The sequence below is a fragment of the Galeopterus variegatus genome, unplaced genomic scaffold (genome assembly GCF_000696425.1).
Source record: "Galeopterus variegatus unplaced genomic scaffold, G_variegatus-3.0.2 Scaffold1370, whole genome shotgun sequence".
Classification (NCBI taxonomy): Eukaryota; Metazoa; Chordata; class Mammalia; order Dermoptera; family Cynocephalidae; genus Galeopterus; species Galeopterus variegatus.
In genome coordinates, this window is record NW_007727481.1 from 208878 (window position 1) to 232563 (window position 23686).

Below are 23686 nucleotides of genomic sequence, written 5' to 3' on the forward strand. Positions count from 1 at the left end.
TTAATGCCTTCTTTTGTGTTAAATAATATTTTCTAGTGAACTATTTTAATTGCTTTGTTGTTTTTTAATCTGGGGGTGTTTGTTTACTTGATGATTTTCTCTGTATGTCTGTATTTCGGCATTTTGTTTTAGTGATTTCATCATTCTTAACAGATCATAATTTTATATCAAACTGATACAGTGACAGAATTTCAATTCTTATTACTTTAAAGCCATAGTAAAATAATATTACCATCTCACACTTTTTTTAAAAAACAGCCTTATTTATATATAATTAACATATCACACAATTCACTCATTTAAAATGTACAATTAATTTTTTCATGATATTTACAATACCATAATCTAATTTTAGAATATTCTTTTCCCTCAAAAAGAAACTCTATCCCCATTAGTAGACACTCCTCCCCCTGCCCCAACTCTCATTCCTAGGCAACTACTAATCTACTTTCTGTCTGTATAGATTTGCCTATTCTGGACATTAGAATCATACAATATATGACTGTCTTCTTTTACCCAGCATAATGTTTTCAGGGTTTGTCCTTGTAACTTCATTTCTTTTTGTTGCCAAATGATATTCCATTTTGTGGATATATTACATTTTGTTTATCCATTCATTGGTTGATAGATATTTGGGTTGTCTTCTTTTTTTGGCTCTTATAAATAATGCTACTATGAACATTTGTGTGCAAGTTTTTATGTAGACCTATGTTTTCATATCTCCTGGGTATATACCTAAGAGAGGAAATGGTGGGAAATCTGGTAACAGTGTTTAACCTTTTGAGGAACCACTGGACTATTTTTCAAAGTGGCTGCACCATTTTACCTTTCCATCAGCAGTATATCAGGGTTTCAATTTCTCCACATCTTCATCAATACTTCATATTGTCTTTTCAATTGTAGCCATCCTAGTTGATGTGAAATGGTGTCTCATTGTGGTTTTGATTTGCATTTCCCTTTAGCTAGTGGTGTTGTGCATTTTTCCATGTGCTTATTGTCCATGTGTGTATCTTCTTGAGAAATGTTTATTTAGATCCTTCACCCATTTCTTAGTTGGGTTTTCTTTTTCTTACCAAATTATAAAAGTTTTTTATAGTCTGGATCCAAGTCCCTAATTAGATATATGATATGCAGATATTTTCTCCCAAATGTGGGTTGTCTTTTCATTTTCTTCATGGTATCATTTGAAACACAAAAGTTTTAAATTTTGATGTAGCCTAATTTATCTATTTTTTTTTCCAGTTGTACTTTTGGTCTCATTATCTAAGAAAATATTGCCTAACCAAAGGTCTCGAAGATTTACTCCTGTTTTCTTCTAAGAGTTTTATAATATTACCTCTTACTTTTAGGTCTATGATCCATTTTGAGTTAATTTTTGTATATGGTGTGAGGAAAGAGGGATCCAACTTCATTCTTTTGCTTGTGGATATCCAGTTGTATTGTCTTGGCACCCTTCTCAAAAATTAATTGACCATAAATATATGGATTTATTTCTGGACTCTCAATTCAATTCCATTGATGTACATGTCTACCCTTTTGCCATTGCCACCCTGTCTTGATTACTGTAGCTTTGAAGTAAGTTTTGAAATCAGGAAGTATGAATCCTCCAACTTTTGTTCTTCTTCAAGATTGTCAAAAAAAAAAAAAAAAAAAGATTGTTTTGGCTATTCTGGGTTCCTTGCATCTCAATATGAATTTGAGGATGAGTTTGTCAATTTTTGCAACAACAAAAGCCAGCTAGGATTTTGGTAGGAACTGCATGGGATCAATTTAAGGAGTTGATATCCTAACCATATTGTCTTATGATCTATGATGTAGCTCAGGCTTATAACATGGTTTATTTCAACCACTCTGATGATCAGGAAATGAGACTCAGAGAAGTGAGGTGACTCACTACAGGTCCTACATCTATGAATGACAGAACTGGGACTCAAACTCATCTTTTCTATGCAGTATTCTTTCTGCCCATAATGTTCTGATGTTTTCCTTGTCCACTGCTTAGTCTGATATAGATAACAGACAAACATAAAAGGAAGATCTGTGATATTCAGAAGCAATAAGGAAAGGACCAAAATCATGTTCCATTTGATTTTCAAAGTAAAAATGGTTTGCTTTTGTAAAGGGAAGCATTTTTTTTAATTGGGTGAAAGGAATATAGCAGACTTTATAATTTATGGGATTAAGTAAAGGAGTTAAAATTGAGCTTTGCAGCCCTTAGGTTTCAAAAAATGTTTGCAGTTAGAATTGCTTATCCAAACTTGAATCTCTCATTTATACATCCACTTTAATTGGAATTAAAACCAAGATGCATGTGATAACATATCAGTCAAAAAGCTTTGGATATTGAAAAAAAAAAGAAAAACATCAAAATGGATAGCTCTCATTTCACAAATAGTATGAATTGTAAAAGGATTGCACCTGTAGTTTTATTTGGCAAAGGTAATAGTTCTGTTGTTTGATTTATAAGGAATAAATCCTTTCACATTGTAAATTTTGGATATGTAATTTACCTTTAAGAGTATTTGCCTTTCTAGCCTAGCATGTATATTGAGCTTGCAAATGATCAAGAAATTATGTTGGGTAAGGGAAATGTTGTTCTGCTTTATTTTTTAGCGGAAGATCCATCCAAAAGCTATGTGAAATTAAGAGACTTTGTGCTTGTGAAGCTTTGTCAAGATTTGCCCTGTTTTTCCCGGGAAAAGCTAATGCAAGGATTCAGTGAAGATATGGCGATAGAGGCACAACAGAAGTTCAAAATAAATAAGGTATTTAACTAAAACATTGTAAGGACATTAAGAATACATGTGTGAGAAATAACAGTGGTTAAGAGTACAGGCTGTGAAGCCAGATTGCCTGGGTTCAAATCTAGCTCCACCACTCACTCTGTGACTTAGGGCAATTCTAGCTCCATCACTCACTCTGTGACTTTTAAAAAATGTTTTTACTATAAAGTAGTTATACCCCTGGAGACAATATTGGTGGGGAGAGGAGTTGGAGTAAAACATAACTTTCATTTTACACACTTCTATATATTTGTTTAAATCTCTAAAGACAGGTACAGAAAAAATAATATGGGAGTTCACAGAAGGGAGTTTATTATGTTTATGTAAGCAAGGGAATCAGAGGGTATTTCATGGGAAGGATGCCAGTTGACCTAAACCTTGAAGAATGGGTGGGATTTGGATTATGAAAATACGTGGGATGAAGGGTACTACAATAAGAACAACTAGTGTTTGATATTATTGACTACCCTCCCTTGGCTTTTAAGGCACTACAGTTCCTGACTTTCCACCTACTATTGTGATCATCTTTCTTAGGTTACTTTCACTGGCCTTTACTTTTCTCTGTGCTCCTTGTATGTAACTCTTCCCCAAAGTTCTTTATAAGTTCTCATTTCTTCTCATTCTACTTATTCTACCTGGGAGATTTCATCCAAATCTCCAAGCAAGATTTCCCCCCTAAGCTCCCAAACTATATAACCAAAAGATTGATGGTCATCTTCAACAAACAACTCAATTTGAATTGAAAGTTTCCATCTTAATGATTTCTTGGCTTTAAGATAAAATATATTTTAGAAGTAATTTATATCTCCAGGCTGTATTAAACGTGTATTCGTTAATGAGAATTTATTTAATAGTTCAGCTTTTAAAAGACAGAGAGGACTGTCAGGTTAGCTCAGTTGGTTAGAGGTGCTGATAACACCAAGGCCCAGGGTTTGATCCCTGTATCTGCCAGCTGCCAAAAAAAGAAAAAGTAAGGGAACATAAACATATTATTATTTTTTAAAATTATGTTAAAAAAAAAAAAAAAAGAATTCAAACTCCTATGTAGGGGCGCACAGAGCCCATCATAATCTGGACCCTGCCTGCCTTGCTTAACTTTAGCTCCCTACCACTTTCCTACATGCTCTGGCTATACTGATCCTCTTGCCATTCCCCAACCTATGCCACATCTTTCTTCCTTCTGTGTCCCTTTACATATACTATTCCCGTTACCCAGAATACCCCCTTCTTCTATTGCCTGGCCAGATAGTACTCATTTTTTCAGGTTCAACTCAGGTGTCACTTCCAGGAAGTTCAAATATCATCTTCCCAACCCACTTATAGCCTACTTCCACCCAAATGTTATGTAACAACACAAAAGAAAAACTATGGTACTCCTTTGGCCAAAACCAAAACTTTCTGATTTTCCTGATATTTCTTTGACCATTTTTCTCTGTCTTCTGTCTGCCCTTAACTATCACTGTACTACAAGGTTCTGATCCCTTCCATCTTAACCACTTGTAAGCTTTCCCCAGGTGATCTTAACCAACCTTGTGGTTTTAACTCTTACTTATATGCTGATATTGCTTAAATCATCATCCTTAGACTAGAGTTTTCTTCAGATTTATATATTCTGCTGCCTCCTAAATTTCCCCTAGACTGTGAAAACTCACTGTCATTTCACACCTTCCTCCCAGTGAATTTTTCCTCTTACATATTTCTAGAATTCTTGACCCCTTACTATTCTTACTTGTGCTAAGAATGATAAGTTCATGCCCTTATCATTTTTTGCCTTATTCAGTAGCTTACCTTCTTAGTTTTTCTCTCTGTTCCTCTTTTTGCTGCCATTTCTATGTAGCTGAAAGTGATTTACTTAAAACTCAAATTTATGCACATTGCTTACTCTCCCATTTAAAATCTGCCACTTACTAGGTTAAAGTCCAGCTCTTTAACTCAATATATAGGCTCCATCCTCACTGCACTTTTACTCCTTTCTTTTTATTTTTTGCACCAGCAGTGTCAAGCTGCTCTGTTCTGTGTGTATGCACGTGTGCACACACATATGCACACATACATACACAGTGCCCCCCCGCCCCCCCCCGTTTCTAGAATGGCATACTCCCCTCCCTTTAAGATTCAGCTCCAGTTTTATTCGCCCAGGAATCCTATTCAAACATTTCCCACATTCTCAGGCTCTGCTACCTTACCTTATGGATATTTTCATTATTAAATTAACCATACCCCAATCACTTGTGTTACCTGTTAGACTACTAGTCCTCTGAGGGCAGAGACTGTCTTTCATTGCTTTTCCTCTGGTATCTAGCACAAATTCTTGCCCATGCTAGACAGTAAATGTGTCCTGTGTTCTTTAAGGAAAGTATCACTATTTTATAATTTGAAAATGTTCACATTTTTCTTTTATTTCATTTATCAGCAACATGCTAGACGGGTTTATGAAATTCTTCGGCTACTGGTAACCAACATGAGTGATGCTGAACAATACAGAAACTATAGACTGGATATTAAAAGAAGACTAATTAGCCCCTATAAGGTAGGACTTCTAAGAATCTTAAACACTGTATTCTTGTCACTGTTTAAAACAGAGAAGAAAAGCTAGCAAATGCCAGTGTATGGGAGAGTCCAAATCATTTTGTTAACTTTTACAAAAGTAAAAATATTCTTACAGTTATAAAAGTTTTCACTCATACTTTTCCAACATAAGCTATAAACGTTTTTCATAAAACTAATCCCAAGGATAGTCTACCATGGTTAGTTTTTTCTTTTGTTTGTATACATCTTTTAAAAATCTGAATGCCCAACTCTTCCCTGTTAGATAATTTGTTAAATTATCTTGTTTGTTTTTCCCAAGTTTCTTGTCTTCCCATGTGTCATATATATTCTCTTTGCTTTTGCTCTCTTCTTTCTAAAAATAGGCTTGGTTGTCATATATAACTTCTATACTTTACCATAGCTGAAATTTCAACTTAGTATTGTTTACTTCCTCCTTTTTTAAAAAACATTCTTCTTGCTCTTTTTTCACACTTCTTTTTCATCTCCCATATTTTCCTCCTAATGCAAAAATTTTCCCTCCTAGATCAGGTTTGGCCTTATCATTATTTGGTCATTGGATATTGTTCATGCCAACTTGTGTGAGTGAGCATTTGCTATCGAGTTGCAGCTGGCAGCAAGTTATTGGGGAAAATATTTATTAATTTATTCAATAAAGAATTATTGAGCACCTAACATGTAGTTGCTACCTCTGTATACACTATTCCTGTAGGCTCATAATATAATTATGTATAGCATAATAGCTGGGACCATAAATGACCAAGTTGAATCTATCTTAAAATTTGAGAAAGTAAACTAAATAATTAATGAATAATTAATATATCAAGTGTACATAGTTCTGGTTTTCTACATGAATTCAAAGAAAGTTCAAGTTTTATTTGCCGTAGATTCTGCTTTATAGGGCTGGTGTTTTGAATGTTGATGGTTTATTGGATCACACTACTCCTTGCTGAATTCCAACTCTTTTCCCGTATAGCATCTTGTCACTTTGCAGTGCAACTCTGTTTTCTAATATGTCATTCTAATTATGTCACATATTACATTTGAATATAAAATATTACATCCTGAATATAAAAGTAATTATTATTTTCCTATGACTATAAATCATTTTATATTGAATTCATATATAGATGTATAGTTCTTTGTAGTGTCATTTCATTAAGCAGTTCAGTAGATTTTCTGTTTTATGGATGACCATCTGCATATAACAGATTGTAATAAATTATAATGGCCTCCTCAAAAATTGTCCATAGTAGCATTTTATTCTTTGTTATCAATTCAGAAACATTAGAAAATAGGTTGAAATAGTATTTTCTGAAGGTTTTGATCCTTAAATAACATTTCATTTGTTAGCTAGAAAATTTGTTTATGATGAAATTTGGGCATAGAGAACAATATAAATAGATGATGACATTTAAGAATATCAAAACCTTTAGCAAAGTAAAGTAATTTACTGAATTATGTATTTCAGATATTTATGTGACATTTTATATAGCAAGAAATGGTAGAGATTCTAAGTATAAATAGTAGTCACAAAGTTATGCCAAATAATGGGAATTTCTGTAGTTAATAAAAGCAAGTATTTTCTACTCATACAGAATTATAATGATTTTTTATATTATTAAGTACCCTCACCTGTCCATCCAGTTCACCTGTCTGAAAGAAAGTCAGAAACTGGTTATTAAACTCTTCAGATTCTTAACAGCCAAAATGGGTATCAGCATCTTTTCACTAAAGCTCACACAGAGATTACAAATTCTTCAGATCTTTGTTCAAACCCTATTAGTGATGTAAATTTGAATAAGTTTAGTTGTTATATTTATATAAACATATATATTATTATTTATTTATATATAATATCAGATATATATTATTAGATATATTTGTTATTAATATATTCAATGTACATATTCAATATATATTATTTATAATATTAGATATGTGATATTATATCTAATAAGTTTAGATATTAATTGCATTGAGAAAACCAAGAAAGTTCTAGGGTCTCCCTCTTCAACTTTTGGTTGATAACATAATGCTTTGGATAGGAAACCTACCATAGAGTTTGGGAAAACCTAGAAATAAGTTAAATTTTATAATTTAGAACTAGTCTCAAAGGAATGGAAGGAGCGATAAAATTTCCCTGTTGAATGTATGCAAATGATTTTCTTCAATTTGTCATTCTAAGTGGATATTCATGTAGTTTTCTTACCACAGCATTCTCAAATGCAAAATTCTATTTTAAGAATAAATTAAGTTTGCTTAATATTGAGTATGGTTTAGAATGCTTTTTAGGTCTTTAAAATGTATGCCTATTGGCGAAAGTTTGGAGTATAAAATTTACATTTTTACTTTTAACATATTTTATGAAAAGAAATAATAATTTTAATTGTCACTAAATTATTAGAGAGATATGAAACAATTTATTTATTGATAGCAAAATCCACCAATTCTGTATTGCCTTGATTTGAGGGATGAGGTTTACATATCTGCTTAAACAGATTTAGGTTAACATAGTTTCTCTCCCTCTAAGAATGTTTGGGTAGAAAATGGAAATACTTTTACCTTACTTTAAAAGTTCTTTGAACACTGATAATTCATTTGAATAACTTCCAATAAAGAAGGAAAAACAGCCTGTATTACCTAGAATCATTTTTTAAAAGGCACAAAAAGAGACTCCATATCTAATACAGAAGAAATTTTCAGGTGTTCAAAAAAGATAAATCTAAACAATTTGGCTAAAAAAGAAAAGCTGATACAGCTGCTTGGTTTTAGCACTGACTTTTGTATTGTTTCATGGGCATATTTTAATTCATGATCGGTTTGCAAATATAAAATTTAGAATCATCGTTATAATATCATTGGATTTAAAATCAAGAAACCTGGTTTTGAGGTCTGCTTCTATCTTTTACTAATTGTATGACTATGGACAAGTTATTAACATCTGAGTGTTAGGTTTCTCTTCTATAAAATGGAAATGCCTAGTGAGGAATTGAACAGGAAGTAAGTACAATACAGTGTACATGTTTTTATTTATTTATTTTTATTATTTTTTTTTTGTCTGAGCCCAATCAGATAATTTATTTCCAACATAAATGTGTAACCTAAATAATGAGATGTCTAACTAAAGCAAGCTCCTCCAACAAGACCAAGACTGCATCTCCTCTTCTAAGGTTTAGGTTTTGCCCAGAATTCCCGATACATGGAATAACCCATACCAACAGTCATTGCTCCCACAACAAAGCCTTGGGCTGCCACACGCATATGGATCAGATGAATGGACATTTTAGTATCTCCCCTTTTCTTCAATTTATATAATCCATATGCAACAATTGCTGCAAAGCCTGCCATTCCAATGGGGACAAATGGTGTTTCTTTAGCTTTTCGGATAAATTTGGATCCCTGATCTTCATCATATGAAGAAAGGGAAACATCTGTGTCGGCTGACATAGTAATTGCTTGAAGAATCTTCCGAGACAAACAAAACCCTCACGACCCAAGCAGCTTCCAGTGTACATGTTTTTAAAGATGCCTTTTGAAAAGTCTGGAATTCATATGCCTCAACACCATTATTATTTTTAAATTCTTACAAAAGAACCTTATCTTTGTACTTCATGAAAGTACTAAGTCAGCAGATGGAAATTAAGGAGACCTCAGAAGTGGTGGCATTTTTGAGATTATATTTGTGAGCCTTCTTGAAACCTGTGAAACAACTTAGGCAAGAAGAAAGGATTGTTTTCTGGAAATAAATTTATATTCAAGCCAAATGTTAATATAAATAAATTGACATTAATACCATCTTTAATTAATTCATCTGCATTAATTGAACATTATCAACAGCCCTAACCTACGAAAGAATTAAGTTTTTAAGTTCTTCTTTTACATATTCTTAATAAAATTCATTTGTAATACATTGTATATATACAAAGCAAAATATGTACAGTTTAAGGAATATTAAAGGTTAATAAAACAAATACCTCAAATTAGTTATTTTTTTTTAATTGAACTGTACCTTAAATGCTCATGTGGAACTTACATATAGTTTTGGGTTTTTTCCATAAAGCTGTTACAAGTATTTTTTATTTCTTGGTACTTAGAGCTCTTAATTTAATTCACAGATTTACAGCTATGCCAATAAAAATTATAGTAGAGATTAATTCTGACGTGTCTGAAAAAAAATAATGAAGAAATTGAAGGTGGTAAGAAGGGTAGAGAGAAACTGGGGAAGTAAGCTCTCACAGAGAGATTTAAGAACAGCATAATTTAAAATAGTATGTTATTGGCACATGATTCATTTTATAGGTAATTTGGGACAGAATTGACAGTCTAGAAATATTTAAGAATTTAATATGATGTTCTATTAATATATAAGAATTTAATGTTATTGAAGGCATTTTCAAGCAATGGGGATTGATTATTTAATAAATGTTATAACTGGGTAGCAATTTAGAAAAATAGCTTATATTCCTTTTACACACCACAATAATTTCCTAATGCATTACGCTTTATTTCCTCAACTGTTTTCATAAGTTAAATACTCTTATGTAGTGTAGTCATGACTCTTGGCAGAAAAAATAATTTTTACAGTATAAACAAAGCATTTGTCATCTACAGGATTGGAGAGTAAGGAATATACTGTTCTTGCAGGCCTTAGGAGCAATATATTTGAATTTTCACATTTCTCTAGAACTAATATTCAAAGTAGGCAGTAGATCAAGCAACATTTAACATCACCTGAGAGCTTGTTAGAAGTGTAGAATCTCAGGCCCTATCCCACACCTATTGAATCAGAATATGCATTTTAACAAGTTCTCCAGGTGATCTGTATGCACATTCATGTTTGAGAAGCACTGCTTAAATGGGACTACTTATAGTAGTGAAGTTTTACTCTTCCTTTCTGATTATAGTAGTAGCAACCTCATTTACTTAGCTGCTCCAAGTTAGACCCAGAACCAACCTAATTTTTTTTGTAGTGTCAGATAGCTTATTTCAGTAAAGGCTTATTGCCAGCACTTTATTGTACCTTGTTTTAGAGATGTGTTTGATTATAAATTTAGCTAAATTTTTGAGCTTTTATAGTGGTAATCATGACACATTTGCTTAATATTCCAAAATTATTAGGGTTCCTTTTAAGGAACACTTATAGTCTTTAGGGTGGGTTTAAGGTATTGTTTTTCAGTGTTTTGTTCTTTAATTGTCTCTTGAAAGGCAATTTGACACAAGAACTAAGAATACAGACTCCCAGCCTGACCGTTAGGGTTTAAATCCTGGCCTCTCTGCCTATTAGCTCTATGAGCTTGGGCAAGTTAACTCCTTTATTGTTTTTTCCCCTTCTTCTCCATTTAATGCATATCTCATAAAGTTGTTAGGATTATATGAGTTAATATATATGAGATTTCTAATGTTTGTGTAATGTCAACTCTTTATTTTATGCTCTAATAAAAGAGAGAATTGATATGATAATCGAGATCAGTTCATCTAAAACATACGAAGGTTTCATATATTGCAGTGTTGCATCTAAACAGGAATCTTGGAGTTATTCTTCATTCTTCCTTCTCCACAAAACCCAATCAATACTTCCTCCCCTAAATCTGCCATGTTCCTTCCATCTCTGCTGCTACTGACTTAATATAGCCTTTCATCATCTCTGGCTTGAACTACAGCAGTAGCTGCTAGCTCAGTCCTCCAATCTTATCCTGAATATCGCTGACACAGTATTCTTCTGACACAGTGTCCTGCGTAAAAGTTGTTACGAGCTCCCTATTGCAAACTCCTGAGCATAGCAGTGTCCTCAGTAAAATGGGGAGGGCTTAGTAAGATAATGTATGTCTAGAACTTAGTAGAGACTCAATAAATGCTAGTTAATATATTTTCTTTAAGTATTACAGTTTTTCATTTATCTTTCTGAAACTTTCCAACAGTTTATGTTAAAATTAGTATGTGGTCAACAGATACATTGCTGGGTAAGGAAACCTAGAAATGAGCATACTGGCAGGAAAATGCCAACTTGGAATTAAAAATTAATGTAGTTGGGTAATGATTGAATAATGAAATTAATAATAATAGCACTTAATTTCAGTTGTCTTTCTTCAGTTAATATGTCTACACTGACCTGAGCTCTTTACTGTGCTTTGGAGGGTATTGCTAATCACATATCTATATTTACCATCATTTCATGGTTAACATTATGTTTAAGCTTCCTTAAGAAAAAAACTAGGACATTGTGGGCATGTTTTTACTACGCTTTTTTTTTGTCCTTTTTGTGACTGGCCGCACTGCGCTCAGCCAGTGAGTGCATCGCACCGGCCATCCCTATATAGGATCCGAACCCGCGGCGGGAGTGCTACTGCGCTCCCAGCACCGCACTCTCCCAAGTGCGCCACAGGCTCAGCCCTTACTACGCTTATTTTTCACATTGGAGACTTAAAATTGTAAGAACATAATGAAAAATATTTGCTTTCTTAGTCTAACAAATAATTGTTTGTTGCTTAGAAAAAGCAGAGAGATCTTGCTAAGATGAGAAAATGTCTCAGACCAGAAGAACTGACAAACCAGATGAACCAAATAGAAATAAGCATGCAACATGAACAGCTGGAAGAAAGCTTTCAGGAACTAGTGGAAGATTACCGACGTGTTATTGAACGACTTGCTCAAGAGTAAAGATTATACTTCTCTGTACAGGAAGCTTGCAAATTTCTGTACATTGTGCTGTGAAAAATCTGAAGATGACTTTAATTTTTAAATCTTGTAACATTTTACTTACATTAAAAGTTATCTATCTTTAGTTGATTATTTTCTTTTGGAGAGATTGTATATTTTAAAATACTGTTTAGAGTTTATGAGCATATATTGCATTAAAAAAAAGGTATAGCTTCTGAAATACCACTGCAGTTGCTGTGCTTCTTAAACAATATAATAAATGCTTAGTTGTGATATGTTAATGTGTGATGATATGATTCTTAAATGCCTATGATAAACTTTTTCAGTCTTGTTAAATACCTTAGATTTCTAGCTTTTATTATCATTCCTCCCACACTTTGTTTCTAAGATTTTACGTCTGACATCTTTAAAACACATTTCTTTAAGGTCATCCTAGTAACCATGTTATCCTATATGATTTTTCTAAATAGGAAATGTTCCTACTGTTGCTTTGTTTTGTTTTAAATAAACTCCTATTAACTACCTGTTGGGGGTAGTTAGGTAAGAGGAAAACTAGACAGCCTAAAACGTAAATATTTGGCCTCAGATTTTTTTTTTTTTCCTTTTTGTCTTTTTTCGTGACCGGTAATGGGATCGCAACCCTCAGTGTCGCGCCCGTACCGTGACCGGCAACGGGATCGCAACCCTCGGTGTCGCACCCGTACTGCACTCAACCAGTAAGCGGACCGGTCTCTATATGGGATCCGAACCCTCGGCGGGAGCGCTGCACTCTACCGAGTGCGCCACCGGGCCGGCCCTGGCCTCAGATTTTAATTGAAGGAAGAAAACCTAGAAGTTAGTATAAATATTTTATAAATAATAATGTACGATAAGGTAGAAATCAGTTTATAAAAATCCAGTTTACATACCATTATTGAAATATATTTTGTTATAAAGTGACATGCATATCTATTAATGATTTGCTGTAAGGTTACCAAGGTATTTCGAAAAACAACAAGAAAAAAAAACATAGTAATGATAAATTGCTTAATATAGTCTTGTTAAGTAAAGCTTGAGATGTTCATAATGTGTGCCAGTAAGCCAGGTATTATATAACATCAAAAACAGGATGTAAGTTGAACTTCACTTTTAAAAGTTTGATTTGTTTGATGCTTAGAGCAAAATCCCAACCTGGACAAGCACTATCTTGTCCTTAGATCTACTTTCCATTAGTAAAACCTGTCAAACAGAAGAAGCAAAGTAACTGGTAGCCTCTAGACACAAAATAGCTGTGGCTGGCAGCATACCATGACACTAAGTAGTCCCCTTAAAATGAGGGAGCTGCAAAAGTTTCAAACCATCTCATCTCAGAAGCCTGTATAGAGATAAAACTTGTTGATTTCTGAGAGATTATATATGTACATAATTTGCTACAGATTGAGATAGTTCATTTAAAATCTTTAATGAAACTATATGAACATAATTTGTCTTCCATCCAAATTGGCTAATTTTTAAATTTTTTATTGTCAATTCACAATTGATACTTAGAAGTGAGCTCTGAAGAAATCAATACAATCTAAACAAATTATCTTTCAAGTTTGTACTAGAATGAACTCTAGGCTCCCTCCCTATTCTAAGATCTGTGTTTATCCTTTTCGTATCTTTTCTCCTTATTCTTATGCTTTTATACTCAGAGACAGGTGTAGATGTGATATATGTCTAAAATAAGACACTTTTCTAAATTACAAGAAAATTCATAGTCTATATGTGACATAGTTTGTGTGAGAGGAAAAAAGCACTATATGTCTGCTTGTCTCCAAATGTGCAGACGCCCCAGTTTGTGTACCAGAGCCTTATCTATTCTGAAGATTTCTCTGATCCTCTGATCCACCACCATCCTGCCTACTAGGTAGGAGTTTGCAGCAGCAAAGCACTCAAAACCATATCTGAAAATTGTTAGAGTCATAGACCTTAGAGGTCAACTAATTTCTTAAATTCATTCTTAAGTTCTTTTTTCTTAGAATTTAAAAGCCAGTTTAATAATATTAAATACTGATTTAAAAGTACCTATAATTCTTCCTTTTAAATGAAATTATTTTTACATTTGTATATTATTTCTATGTATATACATTGAATATAGTAGTATTTTCTTTTAACATTTCTAGTGTTCAAAATGGTACAAAATTGAAAATGAGTTTTTGATGAGAAATAAGCTGCCCTCCCACCCAGTCACCCAATTACTTCTCCAGAGGCAATTACTTTTACCAGTTTCTCTATAATCTCTCAGAGTTAATTATCAGTCTGCAAACATCCATAATTTTTGTTTAAAACACAAATGCTGATATACTATATGCAGTACTCTGAATCTTACCTTTTCCGATTAAATTTAACTCATTTTTGCCAGTACATATTCAGTTCTAAACAGATAGGTGATAGGCCGGCCCAGTGGCGCACTGGATAGTGCGCCGCTTGGGAAGCGCGGCGGCGCTCCCGTCCAAGGGTTCGGATCCCACGTACAGACCGGTTCCCGCTCACTGGCTGAGCGAGGCGTGGGAGCAACACCGAGGGTTGCAATCCCGTTGCCGGTCCCCGGTCCGGTACGGGGGCAACACTGAGGGTTGCGATCCATTGCCGGACACGGAAAAAAGACAAAAAAAAAAAAAAAAAAACAGATAGGGGATATTCCATAGAGTGATTTCAATGTTTTCAACCCATTACTGTATTAATAAAAGATTTAGGTTGTTTCTTACCTTCTACTACAAGCAATGCTGCAGTGTATATCCTTTTGTATACATTTTGTACATGTGGGCATGTGTATATATACTATAAATACAAGGAGTCTTCAAAAATTTCATGGAAAGATTCATATCTTTTTTTTTTTTTTTTTGTCTTTTTCGTGACTGGTAAGGGGATCGCAACCCTTGGTGTGGCACCACGCTCAGCCAGTGAGCGCACCGGCCATTCCTATATGGGATCCGAACCCGCAGCGGGAGCGCTGCTGCGCTCCCAAGTGCCGCACTCTCCCGAGTGCGCCACAGGGCCGGCCCAAGATTCATATCTTTTAATTGTACTTTTCCATGAACTTTTTGAAGTACCCTCATAGTAATGACATAGCTATGTAGAGAAGGATATGGACATTTTACATTTTGGTAGATTTTGCCACTTTGCACACACTTGAGGCAATAGTGAAATTTGAATATGGACACTAGTGGATGATACGAAATTTTGTTAATTTTCATAGTCGTGATAATGGTATTGTGATTGTATAGGACAATGTATTTCTAGGGTCACATGCTTTAGTATTTAGGAGCAAAGAGTCATGACATTTGCAACTTAACATTAATATGGTCCAAAAAAAAATATGTGTAGATGTGGTATATATATATACATACACATACATAGGCATGTATATGTATATAAACAGAAATAAAGCATGTGTGACAAAATTTTTAAAATTATTGAATATAAGTGTAGGTCATATACAGGTGTTCACTCTATGGTTCTTTCAACCTTTATGTTTTCAGGTTTTCAAAATAAATGTTGGGAAAGAAAAGATACTGTATATATGAAACAAATAATACTATAAAAAAAATAATCAGTGAATAAGAAGAGCTCCTAGAAATTTTAAGTGATTACTATGACTCAAGCAGCAGAAAGACTGGGATATAATAGAGTTAAGAGAATTTCCTAAAACATCAAAGAAAGAAAATATAAAAGATAAAACAGAGGATCAATGTGGGAAATCCAGTAGCCAGAAGTTTTAGTTTCAGAGAAAGAAAAGCAAACAGAAGGATATTATTAAAGAGAGGATAATTCCTCAGAGTTGAAGAAATGAATCGTCAGATTAGAAGAGCTTACTGAAGGTTGAATAAAATTAAATCATCACCACTAACATTTATTGAGCACTTACTGTCTGCTAAGCCCTTGCATCAGTTCTCTCATTTCTCATAACCCTCTGAGGTATGTGGTATTATCCTCAAGTGAGCCCCAGGAAGGTTATCTAGATCAAATTCACACAGCCAGTAAGTGGCAGAGCTGGGATTTTGGCCCAGGCAATATGACTCCCTTGGATTCTTAACCACTATACCACTTATGTGAAAAGATCCACTCATGGGCTAAATTATGAAATTTCAGAACACAGCAGAAAATAAAGATTCTAAATGCTTTCAGAGGGGAAAACAGGTAACCTGATGAAGGAGGGGGAATTTAGCTTTAGACTTACCAGCCACACTACATGCTAAAAGATTATAAAATATCTTCACAGTTCTGATGCAAAATTGCTTTGAACCTAGAATCTTAACACCCAAACTATCAAGTGTGAGAGCAAAATAAAGGTGGTTTTAGGAATCTAAGAAACAGAAAACTTATGTCTCACTCCTTCTAATGAAGTTAACTTGCAGTTCTGTTTTAGCAATGTGAAGGTGAAATCAAAGACCATGTAAGATGAGGAATACAAGAAATAGTAAAACTAATCTGATTCTAATAAGAAATCTTAAGATGGCAACTGAATAAAATGTCTAAGGAGGTAATTGGTCCAAATTAGAATAGGAAACTATGAGCTCCAGAAAAAAAGTCTGTACAAGGAAGTCCAAGTCCAAATATAATTAACTGTAGTTGGCATGGCTTTGAGCAGTAACTAGAAACAATATCAGTTCAAAGGTAACTAGCAACAAAAACAGTTCAAAATGGTTGAGTCTGGAGTCTCACTAGGAAAGGGTAGGGTGGGAGACTTACTTTTCATTTTACACATTGTTACAATTGTATGGTTTTTTTAAACTTGGATATAAAAATTTGCTTAAGTAATATTACTATATCGTTCAGCAACTGAAGCTCCATATAATTGTCAAATAAAATAAAACTGTAAACCAAGGAAATTTTAAAAATACAAGTTTACCTGAAGCAGACAAATGGCACCTTTAAACAATGAGATTGTGCTCTGCCTGACTTCCACAAAGCAGAATTCACCAAAAGATAAGAGCTTTCTTTGGGGGGGAAAAAATAGCAATACCCAATTTTTTTCTTTAGAAACTGATTGGCTGGCAAAGGAATTGTAACTTACCATGCACTTTATTTGGCAAAGGACTAAAATGGGGAAAATTTGCTACCAAAAACAAATTGTCTTTATCTTTGACCCCCTGGTTTCATGAGTCAACAGACACTAGATGTACAACAAAAGCTCTGAAAATTTTTAAGTATAATGCCATCCCCTTTGAATATCTGAGGAGGACCTGTGTGTAAGACACTATAAGGAGTGCCTTATAAATGTAAGAAAATACTTTCAAAACCCTCCAGTGTTACAATGTACATGTGCTGGAAAAGGGATGAATCTTCTCTCTTACAACATTTCTCAGCTTCACTGTATTTTAAAATTAGAAGGGTTAGGGCTGGCCCGGTGGCGCACTGCTACGGTGCGCCACTTGGGAGCGTGGCGGCGCTCCCGCCGAGGGTTCGGATCCCACATACAGACCGGCCACTCACTGGCTGAGCGAGGTGCGGGCGCAACACCGAGGGTTGCGATCCCGTTGCCGGTCCCGGGCCGGTACGGGCGCGACACTGAGGGTTGTGATCCGTTGCCGGTCACGAAAAAAGACAAAAAGGAAAAAAAAAATTAGAAGGGTCAGGGTTAGAGTTGGATTAGGTGATCTTTGAAGCCATTTTCGGTTCTTCAACTGTATTTTCTCTCCTCCATCTTAATGAAAGACTACTTAGAACATATACTTTGGTTAGACTCTCAGTTCACCTGGACAGTTCTTTAAATGTTTAATAATGTTGGCAGGTGAATCTGTGTGGAAGTCTTTGGCTGTACATGTTTGTTTGCCTGGCTCTCTGAATCCCCTTTTGTGAAGGCTGTGGGGGCCACCACAGTGAGGCTTGTTTGCTGTCTGCTCCTAGAGCAGCTGCCGCTTTTCTTCCTTTATTCTTTATCAAGCAAAAGAAAGTGCAGTGATGTTTGTGCATGCTTCAGATGAGGAGCATGCACTCCAGACAGGTTGTTCTCTGGGTTAAAGTGGACAGGGTGAGCACAGAGGAGCTCAGCTCAATGGGAAGAGAAGTCGTGGCAGCATCTGCCGTCTTATTTGTTTCAACAGTTTCAGCCTAGGATATAGAATCTGTTGAGTGAAAGGCGAGCGGAAGGAGTTAAGAAATGCACTACTGCTTAGTTTATCAGCCAGTTGGGGGTGTGGAGGTGGAGAGTGGGAGAGGAGAAAGGGACGTACGGTTAGTTTTCATTTTCTATTATTAAATCCCTTCCTATTTCTTAATTGCCACTTTGGAGATTCTCATTGCAACCTATTTTGTGTAACTGTTAAACTGACCAAGGAATACTGTTTCATGGTTATAGGCAGACAACATCAAAATCACAAAAACTTTCAACCTCTGATATTAATGGTCAAACTGCTGTCCATATGAACTGGCCTCACATGGTCCTGCACAACCATATATTTTAAATTAAATCCACTAAGATTTAATGGCAAACATAGAAACATAAGTCTAGCAAAAGAATAAGCAAAGATGGAAAATATGAGAAGATAACCAGGAATGTACCATCACTTCAGGAAGGAAAGGCAATGCAAACCACAGGAAAATAAGTAATCTTACAGGAGGGTGGGAAAAAATGAAAGAAGAGAAACAAGTACAAAGTGAAGGCAAAAGGAAGAGAGAGAATGCATAGGAGACTGCAATAAAGACATAGGTCAGGGTACATCCCTATCCTTTTGCATGTGATTTGCCTAGTCTGCTGTCTTTTATTCTGTATAGATGTGTGACTAGGTCATGGTAAAATGGGTACTTTCCCTTAGAACTTCCAAAAAATATATACGTAGAAAAAAGTTCAGATGAATACATATCACCTTGTTAAGAGTGATTAAGTGGGGAAACCTAGGTGACTTCTATTTTCTATATTATACATTTTGGTATTTTTGGAATATTTTTCAAAGAGCACATATTACATGTGTAAACAAAGAAAAGCCAAACTACACTTTAAAAAAAATTCCAACAAGGAGATTAAGAGAGCATTTTCCTTTCTCTTCTTTTACAAGTGTAGATAACAGATGGTAAAGAAAGCATTAGTTCCCTTTCTCTCAGCTTCACCTTTGCAGGAAGTGAAGAAGATTAAACAGGTGCACTTGGAATTTATATAGAACTCAGCATTTTTCTCAGTTCTCGGCAGCCAGGGATGGCTACAGTCTATGACCCTTCACACACCTGGCATTGCTCCAGTGGGGCTTATACTTCTGAGGGTATAATTTGGTGTTTCTTTATAAACAATCTTGTACGTAAGTTTCAGTTTTCTAATTAGTTTAAGAACAAAGACAATATCATATCTCCTTGGAGGCCCAGAGTAGGCATTTACATATTGATTGACTGGCTAATTGAACACTAAATTCTCGTGGAAATTTTTTGCCTTTCTTCCTACCCTGAACAGAATCCTTCATTCTCTATAAGTGTATAAGCAGGTACTACTTTTCCAGGGATTACCAACTTGGGAATAGGTGACAGCCTCTAATTGTTCGCACTTTTATTGCCTATTCCATGGGCAAATGTACATTTCTTCTTTAACCCAGCTTCCCTCAGAGGCAGTCCCAAGAAATGGGGTCAGGAAAGCCTTGTCCCTCAAACCTGCACAGTTCCAAAGCCAACTCTCATGGAAGCAGGAAGTATTATCGAAAAGCTCTGATGTGCCCATGAAAAGGGTCTGGGACCACCCTCTTCTCTCCCCTATAGCATTCCCTTACCTTCCCTCCCTCAGCTCCTGCCACTCTTCCAGGTGGGCTACTGCTCCAAAAGTGGATATGCTATTAAGTTGAAGCCATTATCACTGCTTACAACCTCCCATAATGCCTTTCAAGCCAAAGGGTTGAACCAGCTTGAAATGGATGCTGGACAGACTGGGCCTGACACCAATAACTCCCTTGGGACAATGTTTTGGTCTTACCCTACAGCTGTCAGCACTGGTCCCATTCTACTCCCCTTACCCTGACAGACACATGAAGATGCAGCATGCTATTCCATGAGCCCATTTGGATTATGCCTATAAATGGCTGTAGATCCCTGAAATCTTCAGAGTTTCAACGTAGTAGGGGCTCGGGTAGGGCAATCTTGTTAGAAGGGGGTAGGACTTAAAGTTTCATTTGCATATAAACTATATGACAAAATGTCATTAGACAAATCAAAAATGGGAGGGGCATGAGGGTCACATACAGCCAATGTCCTCTTCCTCTTGTCCTGGTTCCCTCTTGGCACTGTTGAAGATCAAGGAAGGAGGACACAAACAGGAAGGAGAAATCCACTGATTTCTCACAAGTACCTCACACATGGCGTTACTTTTCTCCACAAAACACGGAGTGTTTACACATTTTCTCTACCAGGACCCCTAGATTACTCAGTAACATATCCATGATTGAGTGTCTCAAATGATTGGTACGGGAAACATGACATTCTGCTAGCAAGTTGGCTAAAAGTACCATAGAAATTATCTACCTCAAAATATATTCAAAATCTGAACCCTAACTGTAGAGGAGTCCAATAAGCTACAAGGACAGGTCTACATGCAGATTATGTGTATGCAGGTCTCCTAGTTCCTGAAAGGAATCTTCATTCGACTTAAAATATGTAAATAAGTAAAAATATTTCCTCATACGAAACTTGGACAAATTAGAGGGCAGGATTGGAAATATTCTTCTTAAGCCACAGAGTAAAATGCTAAGAAATGATCCTGAAATCAAATCAAAAGGCTAATTTTTCTGATTCAGAAGGCAAAACCAAAAAGCAGGGTCAGGAAGGGTGAATGAATGCAGAATGAGTGCACCTGAGTCTAGGTGACAAGCCCACCGAAGCTGTGCAGGTCCCAGGGCACCAATTTCTCCCAGCAGACCACAGAAACTGCTTTGTGCCCAGTAGGAAATACCACATTATTTTAGTTTTACAACGTGTTCATATACAACAACTTTTTTCTAGGAATATGTAAGCACCTTAGCCTCTACTTTATAGTCTATGTTTTTAAGTATCTTGAATTATAGGTAATCCTAATTTTTTAAAAAAATCTAAACTTGTGAGACAAATTACAGAATGATGTATTACAAAACAAAAATTATTTTTAGTAGGATTTATTTTGTGTCACATAATCCCCTAGAGCATTTTAAAAATGTAAATATTGAATTTAAAATTCAATACATACATTACAGAAACCCATATAATTTAAATTTGATCACAAACTATGGACAACTTTACAAAAACTTATATGGCATAAGACTATCTAATGATAATTAAAGAAAAGAAGGAGGAAAGAAAAAATCAATTCAAAAATATGCATATCAATTTATTTCTGATTTTTTTTAGAAACAAATATAAAAAGATTTTAAAACATGCTGACATATGATCTTTTCAAAATTAAGGTAAAAGACCTATAGAGCAATAATTAGTCAAAATTAATAAAAAAATTTTAACATTCAAGAATGAATTTTTGGACACAGAAACTGAAGGTATTAAGAAGTTATTCTTTATTTCTTGAACCCTGGTCTTGAAAAATTATTCAACTTTTTATTCAAGAATCCCAAGTATAAAATCTGGATGATGGTGAAAGTTCGAACTATTGAGTGCTACAGCATAATTAACCTTCATTTCACAGGTGGGAGCATGGGCAGAAATGGAGTAGAGAAGCGATTTAGTAGTGGTTACTGATCTAAATAGAAACATTTGCTCTGAATACCCAGGATCACAGAATGTTAAAATTGCAAGGGATCTTAAATGTCAGTGGTCTGTCTAGCCCTTTATCCTGTTGGTCAGTATGCACATATCTAATAAATTGATGATTTTGGAGGACACACACTGGCAGCTTTTAATCCTTCTGTTAGAAGGATGTGGTATGAGAAAAGTAGATGAGCTATTACCTGTGCAAGTTCACACCTGCTTCATTTCTAGCTCATTCTTGATATCTACATTCTATGTTGAACTTATTGGGGATTTCCTCACTGGGTTCCACTGTGCTGGTCCCACCTGGGTCTTCATAGTGTTTCCTTTCCTTCTAGTTGCTAGGGAATAAATCTTGCATTTGTTTGCCAAGGGTTGGCTGAGCTGAATCACCTGAACATATGTTGTGTTTCAGATGTGTCTGAAATTAGGCTTAATGCCTTCTGACATTTCACTAGGGACTTCTAGGTTTCTTTTTTCTGCATACTTACTGAGACTCTGTGCCCAGCTAACTCTCAGGCTCCTTTGCTGCACTCAACTTGCTGGTTTCAGTTACACAGAGGACAGATTTATTACGTTCAAAAACCCTCTTCCTGGAATGTATCTGAGTTTGTAAAAGGTGGGGCTTGAAGTAACCTGTAGGAGCACATTTCATTTTCATAAAAAGTACATCTTATTCACTTCAGTGGAAAACATTCTCTCTCTGTATCTTTCAAGATGACCCAAAAGCATCCAAAACCGGGTCTTCAGGAATTATAGCATGTGTCCTCTAATGCAGTGCCAAAATTCATTCTCATTAAAAGTAAAAATATCAGGATTATGTAGTCATTAAAAAGAATAAGCTTAAGTTAAGTGTTCTAAGATTTGATATTTACGATGAGTGGAAAAAGCAAGTCATAACAGTAAGTATTTAATTCGATTTAAAATACTTACACATATTTGTCTGTAAAAGGCAAAAAATGCACAGTGGTTAACTGGAAAATGGGACTGTGGTGTGTAGAGAGGGTGAGGAAGGAGCTTGCACTTTTTCCATTACTCATTTCTGAGTTGTCCAGATTTTTCACTCGGTATGTAGTTAAGCTAAATTCTTACAAATTAATTAGAAGACATCACACACATTCACCAAGAATCTTTATCAATCTTTACTGCATTTAAAGTCTGGAAACTGTTCCACTCTCAGTTTGGTCGCATGGAGAATTCAGTTTCTTCACCAGACATTCCTCGAGTATCAGGTTCTGTGCTGGGCACCTGGTTCCACCTGGGTCCGTGACAGGATGGAATCTGCCCCAGAACACAGGTAAGAGGAACAGTGAATTTGGTAAAACTGGGCAGTGTCATCAATAGAAATACATCAGCTCCCTCGCTTGACTCAATTGGCCTTCTGTAGGCTCATCTCTTGGCAGTGTAATTGGCAGGCGTCATCCTTTTATCCTTAAACGTCAAATTTAGGATTAAGACTCCAGTTACGTCTGCCAAGCGGAAGTTGTCCTTGGGGAGAGAAGTGCCCTGAATATATCCACTGGGGTACCCAGAACAGATTTTGCAGCGGCACACAGATCCAACCCTGTCTGGGTCTCTGCTGAGTAATGTAGATTTGGGGACAGCAATGAGACAGGTGGTGGCTTTGAACCAGATTTTACCTTTCAACTGAATCCATGGAAATAATTTGCAACCGTGACAGACGATGCAAAGTGCCATGTTGAACACTAAATTATGCTTTATTTTTCTGCCTAACTTCATGTTTCCATGCACCAAAATGTTGATGCTATATAATATTGGATGCCACGCTTACCTGACAGGCTTCTTCCATCCCACCTGGGCGCGGGGGCTCAGAGCGAGCGCGCGAGCCACGGCCGGAGCCAGCCTCTCGCGGCCGGAGCGGGCTCCGCCGGCCGCGGATTCCGCCGCTGGCCCAGGTGCCCGAGCCGCTCCCCGGCTGCGGCTCCCCCCGGCAACCCCCCCCCCCCCCCCCCCCCCCCCCCCCCCCCCCCCCCCCCCCCCCCCCCCTCCCCCCCCCCCCCCTCACA

At 35.9% G+C, this 23686-nt stretch overlaps 2 protein-coding genes and 1 pseudogene across 2 annotated transcripts in view; 1 reads left to right on the forward strand and 2 right to left on the reverse strand.

Annotated features, from left to right (window-relative positions):
* Positions 1 to 12271, forward strand: part of HAT1 (histone acetyltransferase 1) — a 51241-nt gene extending 38970 nt beyond the window's left edge. The window contains exons 9-11 of the mRNA XM_008576588.1: positions 2614 to 2765; positions 5197 to 5313; positions 11823 to 12271. Coding sequence (XP_008574810.1) covers positions 2614 to 2765; positions 5197 to 5313; positions 11823 to 11990 — 437 coding nt within the window. The 3' untranslated portion in view covers positions 11991 to 12271. The remainder of the gene's footprint in view (positions 1 to 2613; positions 2766 to 5196; positions 5314 to 11822) is intronic.
* Positions 1 to 23686, reverse strand: part of SLC25A12 (solute carrier family 25 (aspartate/glutamate carrier), member 12) — a 259334-nt gene that overhangs the window by 146434 nt on the left and 89214 nt on the right. The window lies entirely within an intron of this gene.
* On the reverse strand, positions 8391 to 8810 carry LOC103593572 (annotated as a pseudogene).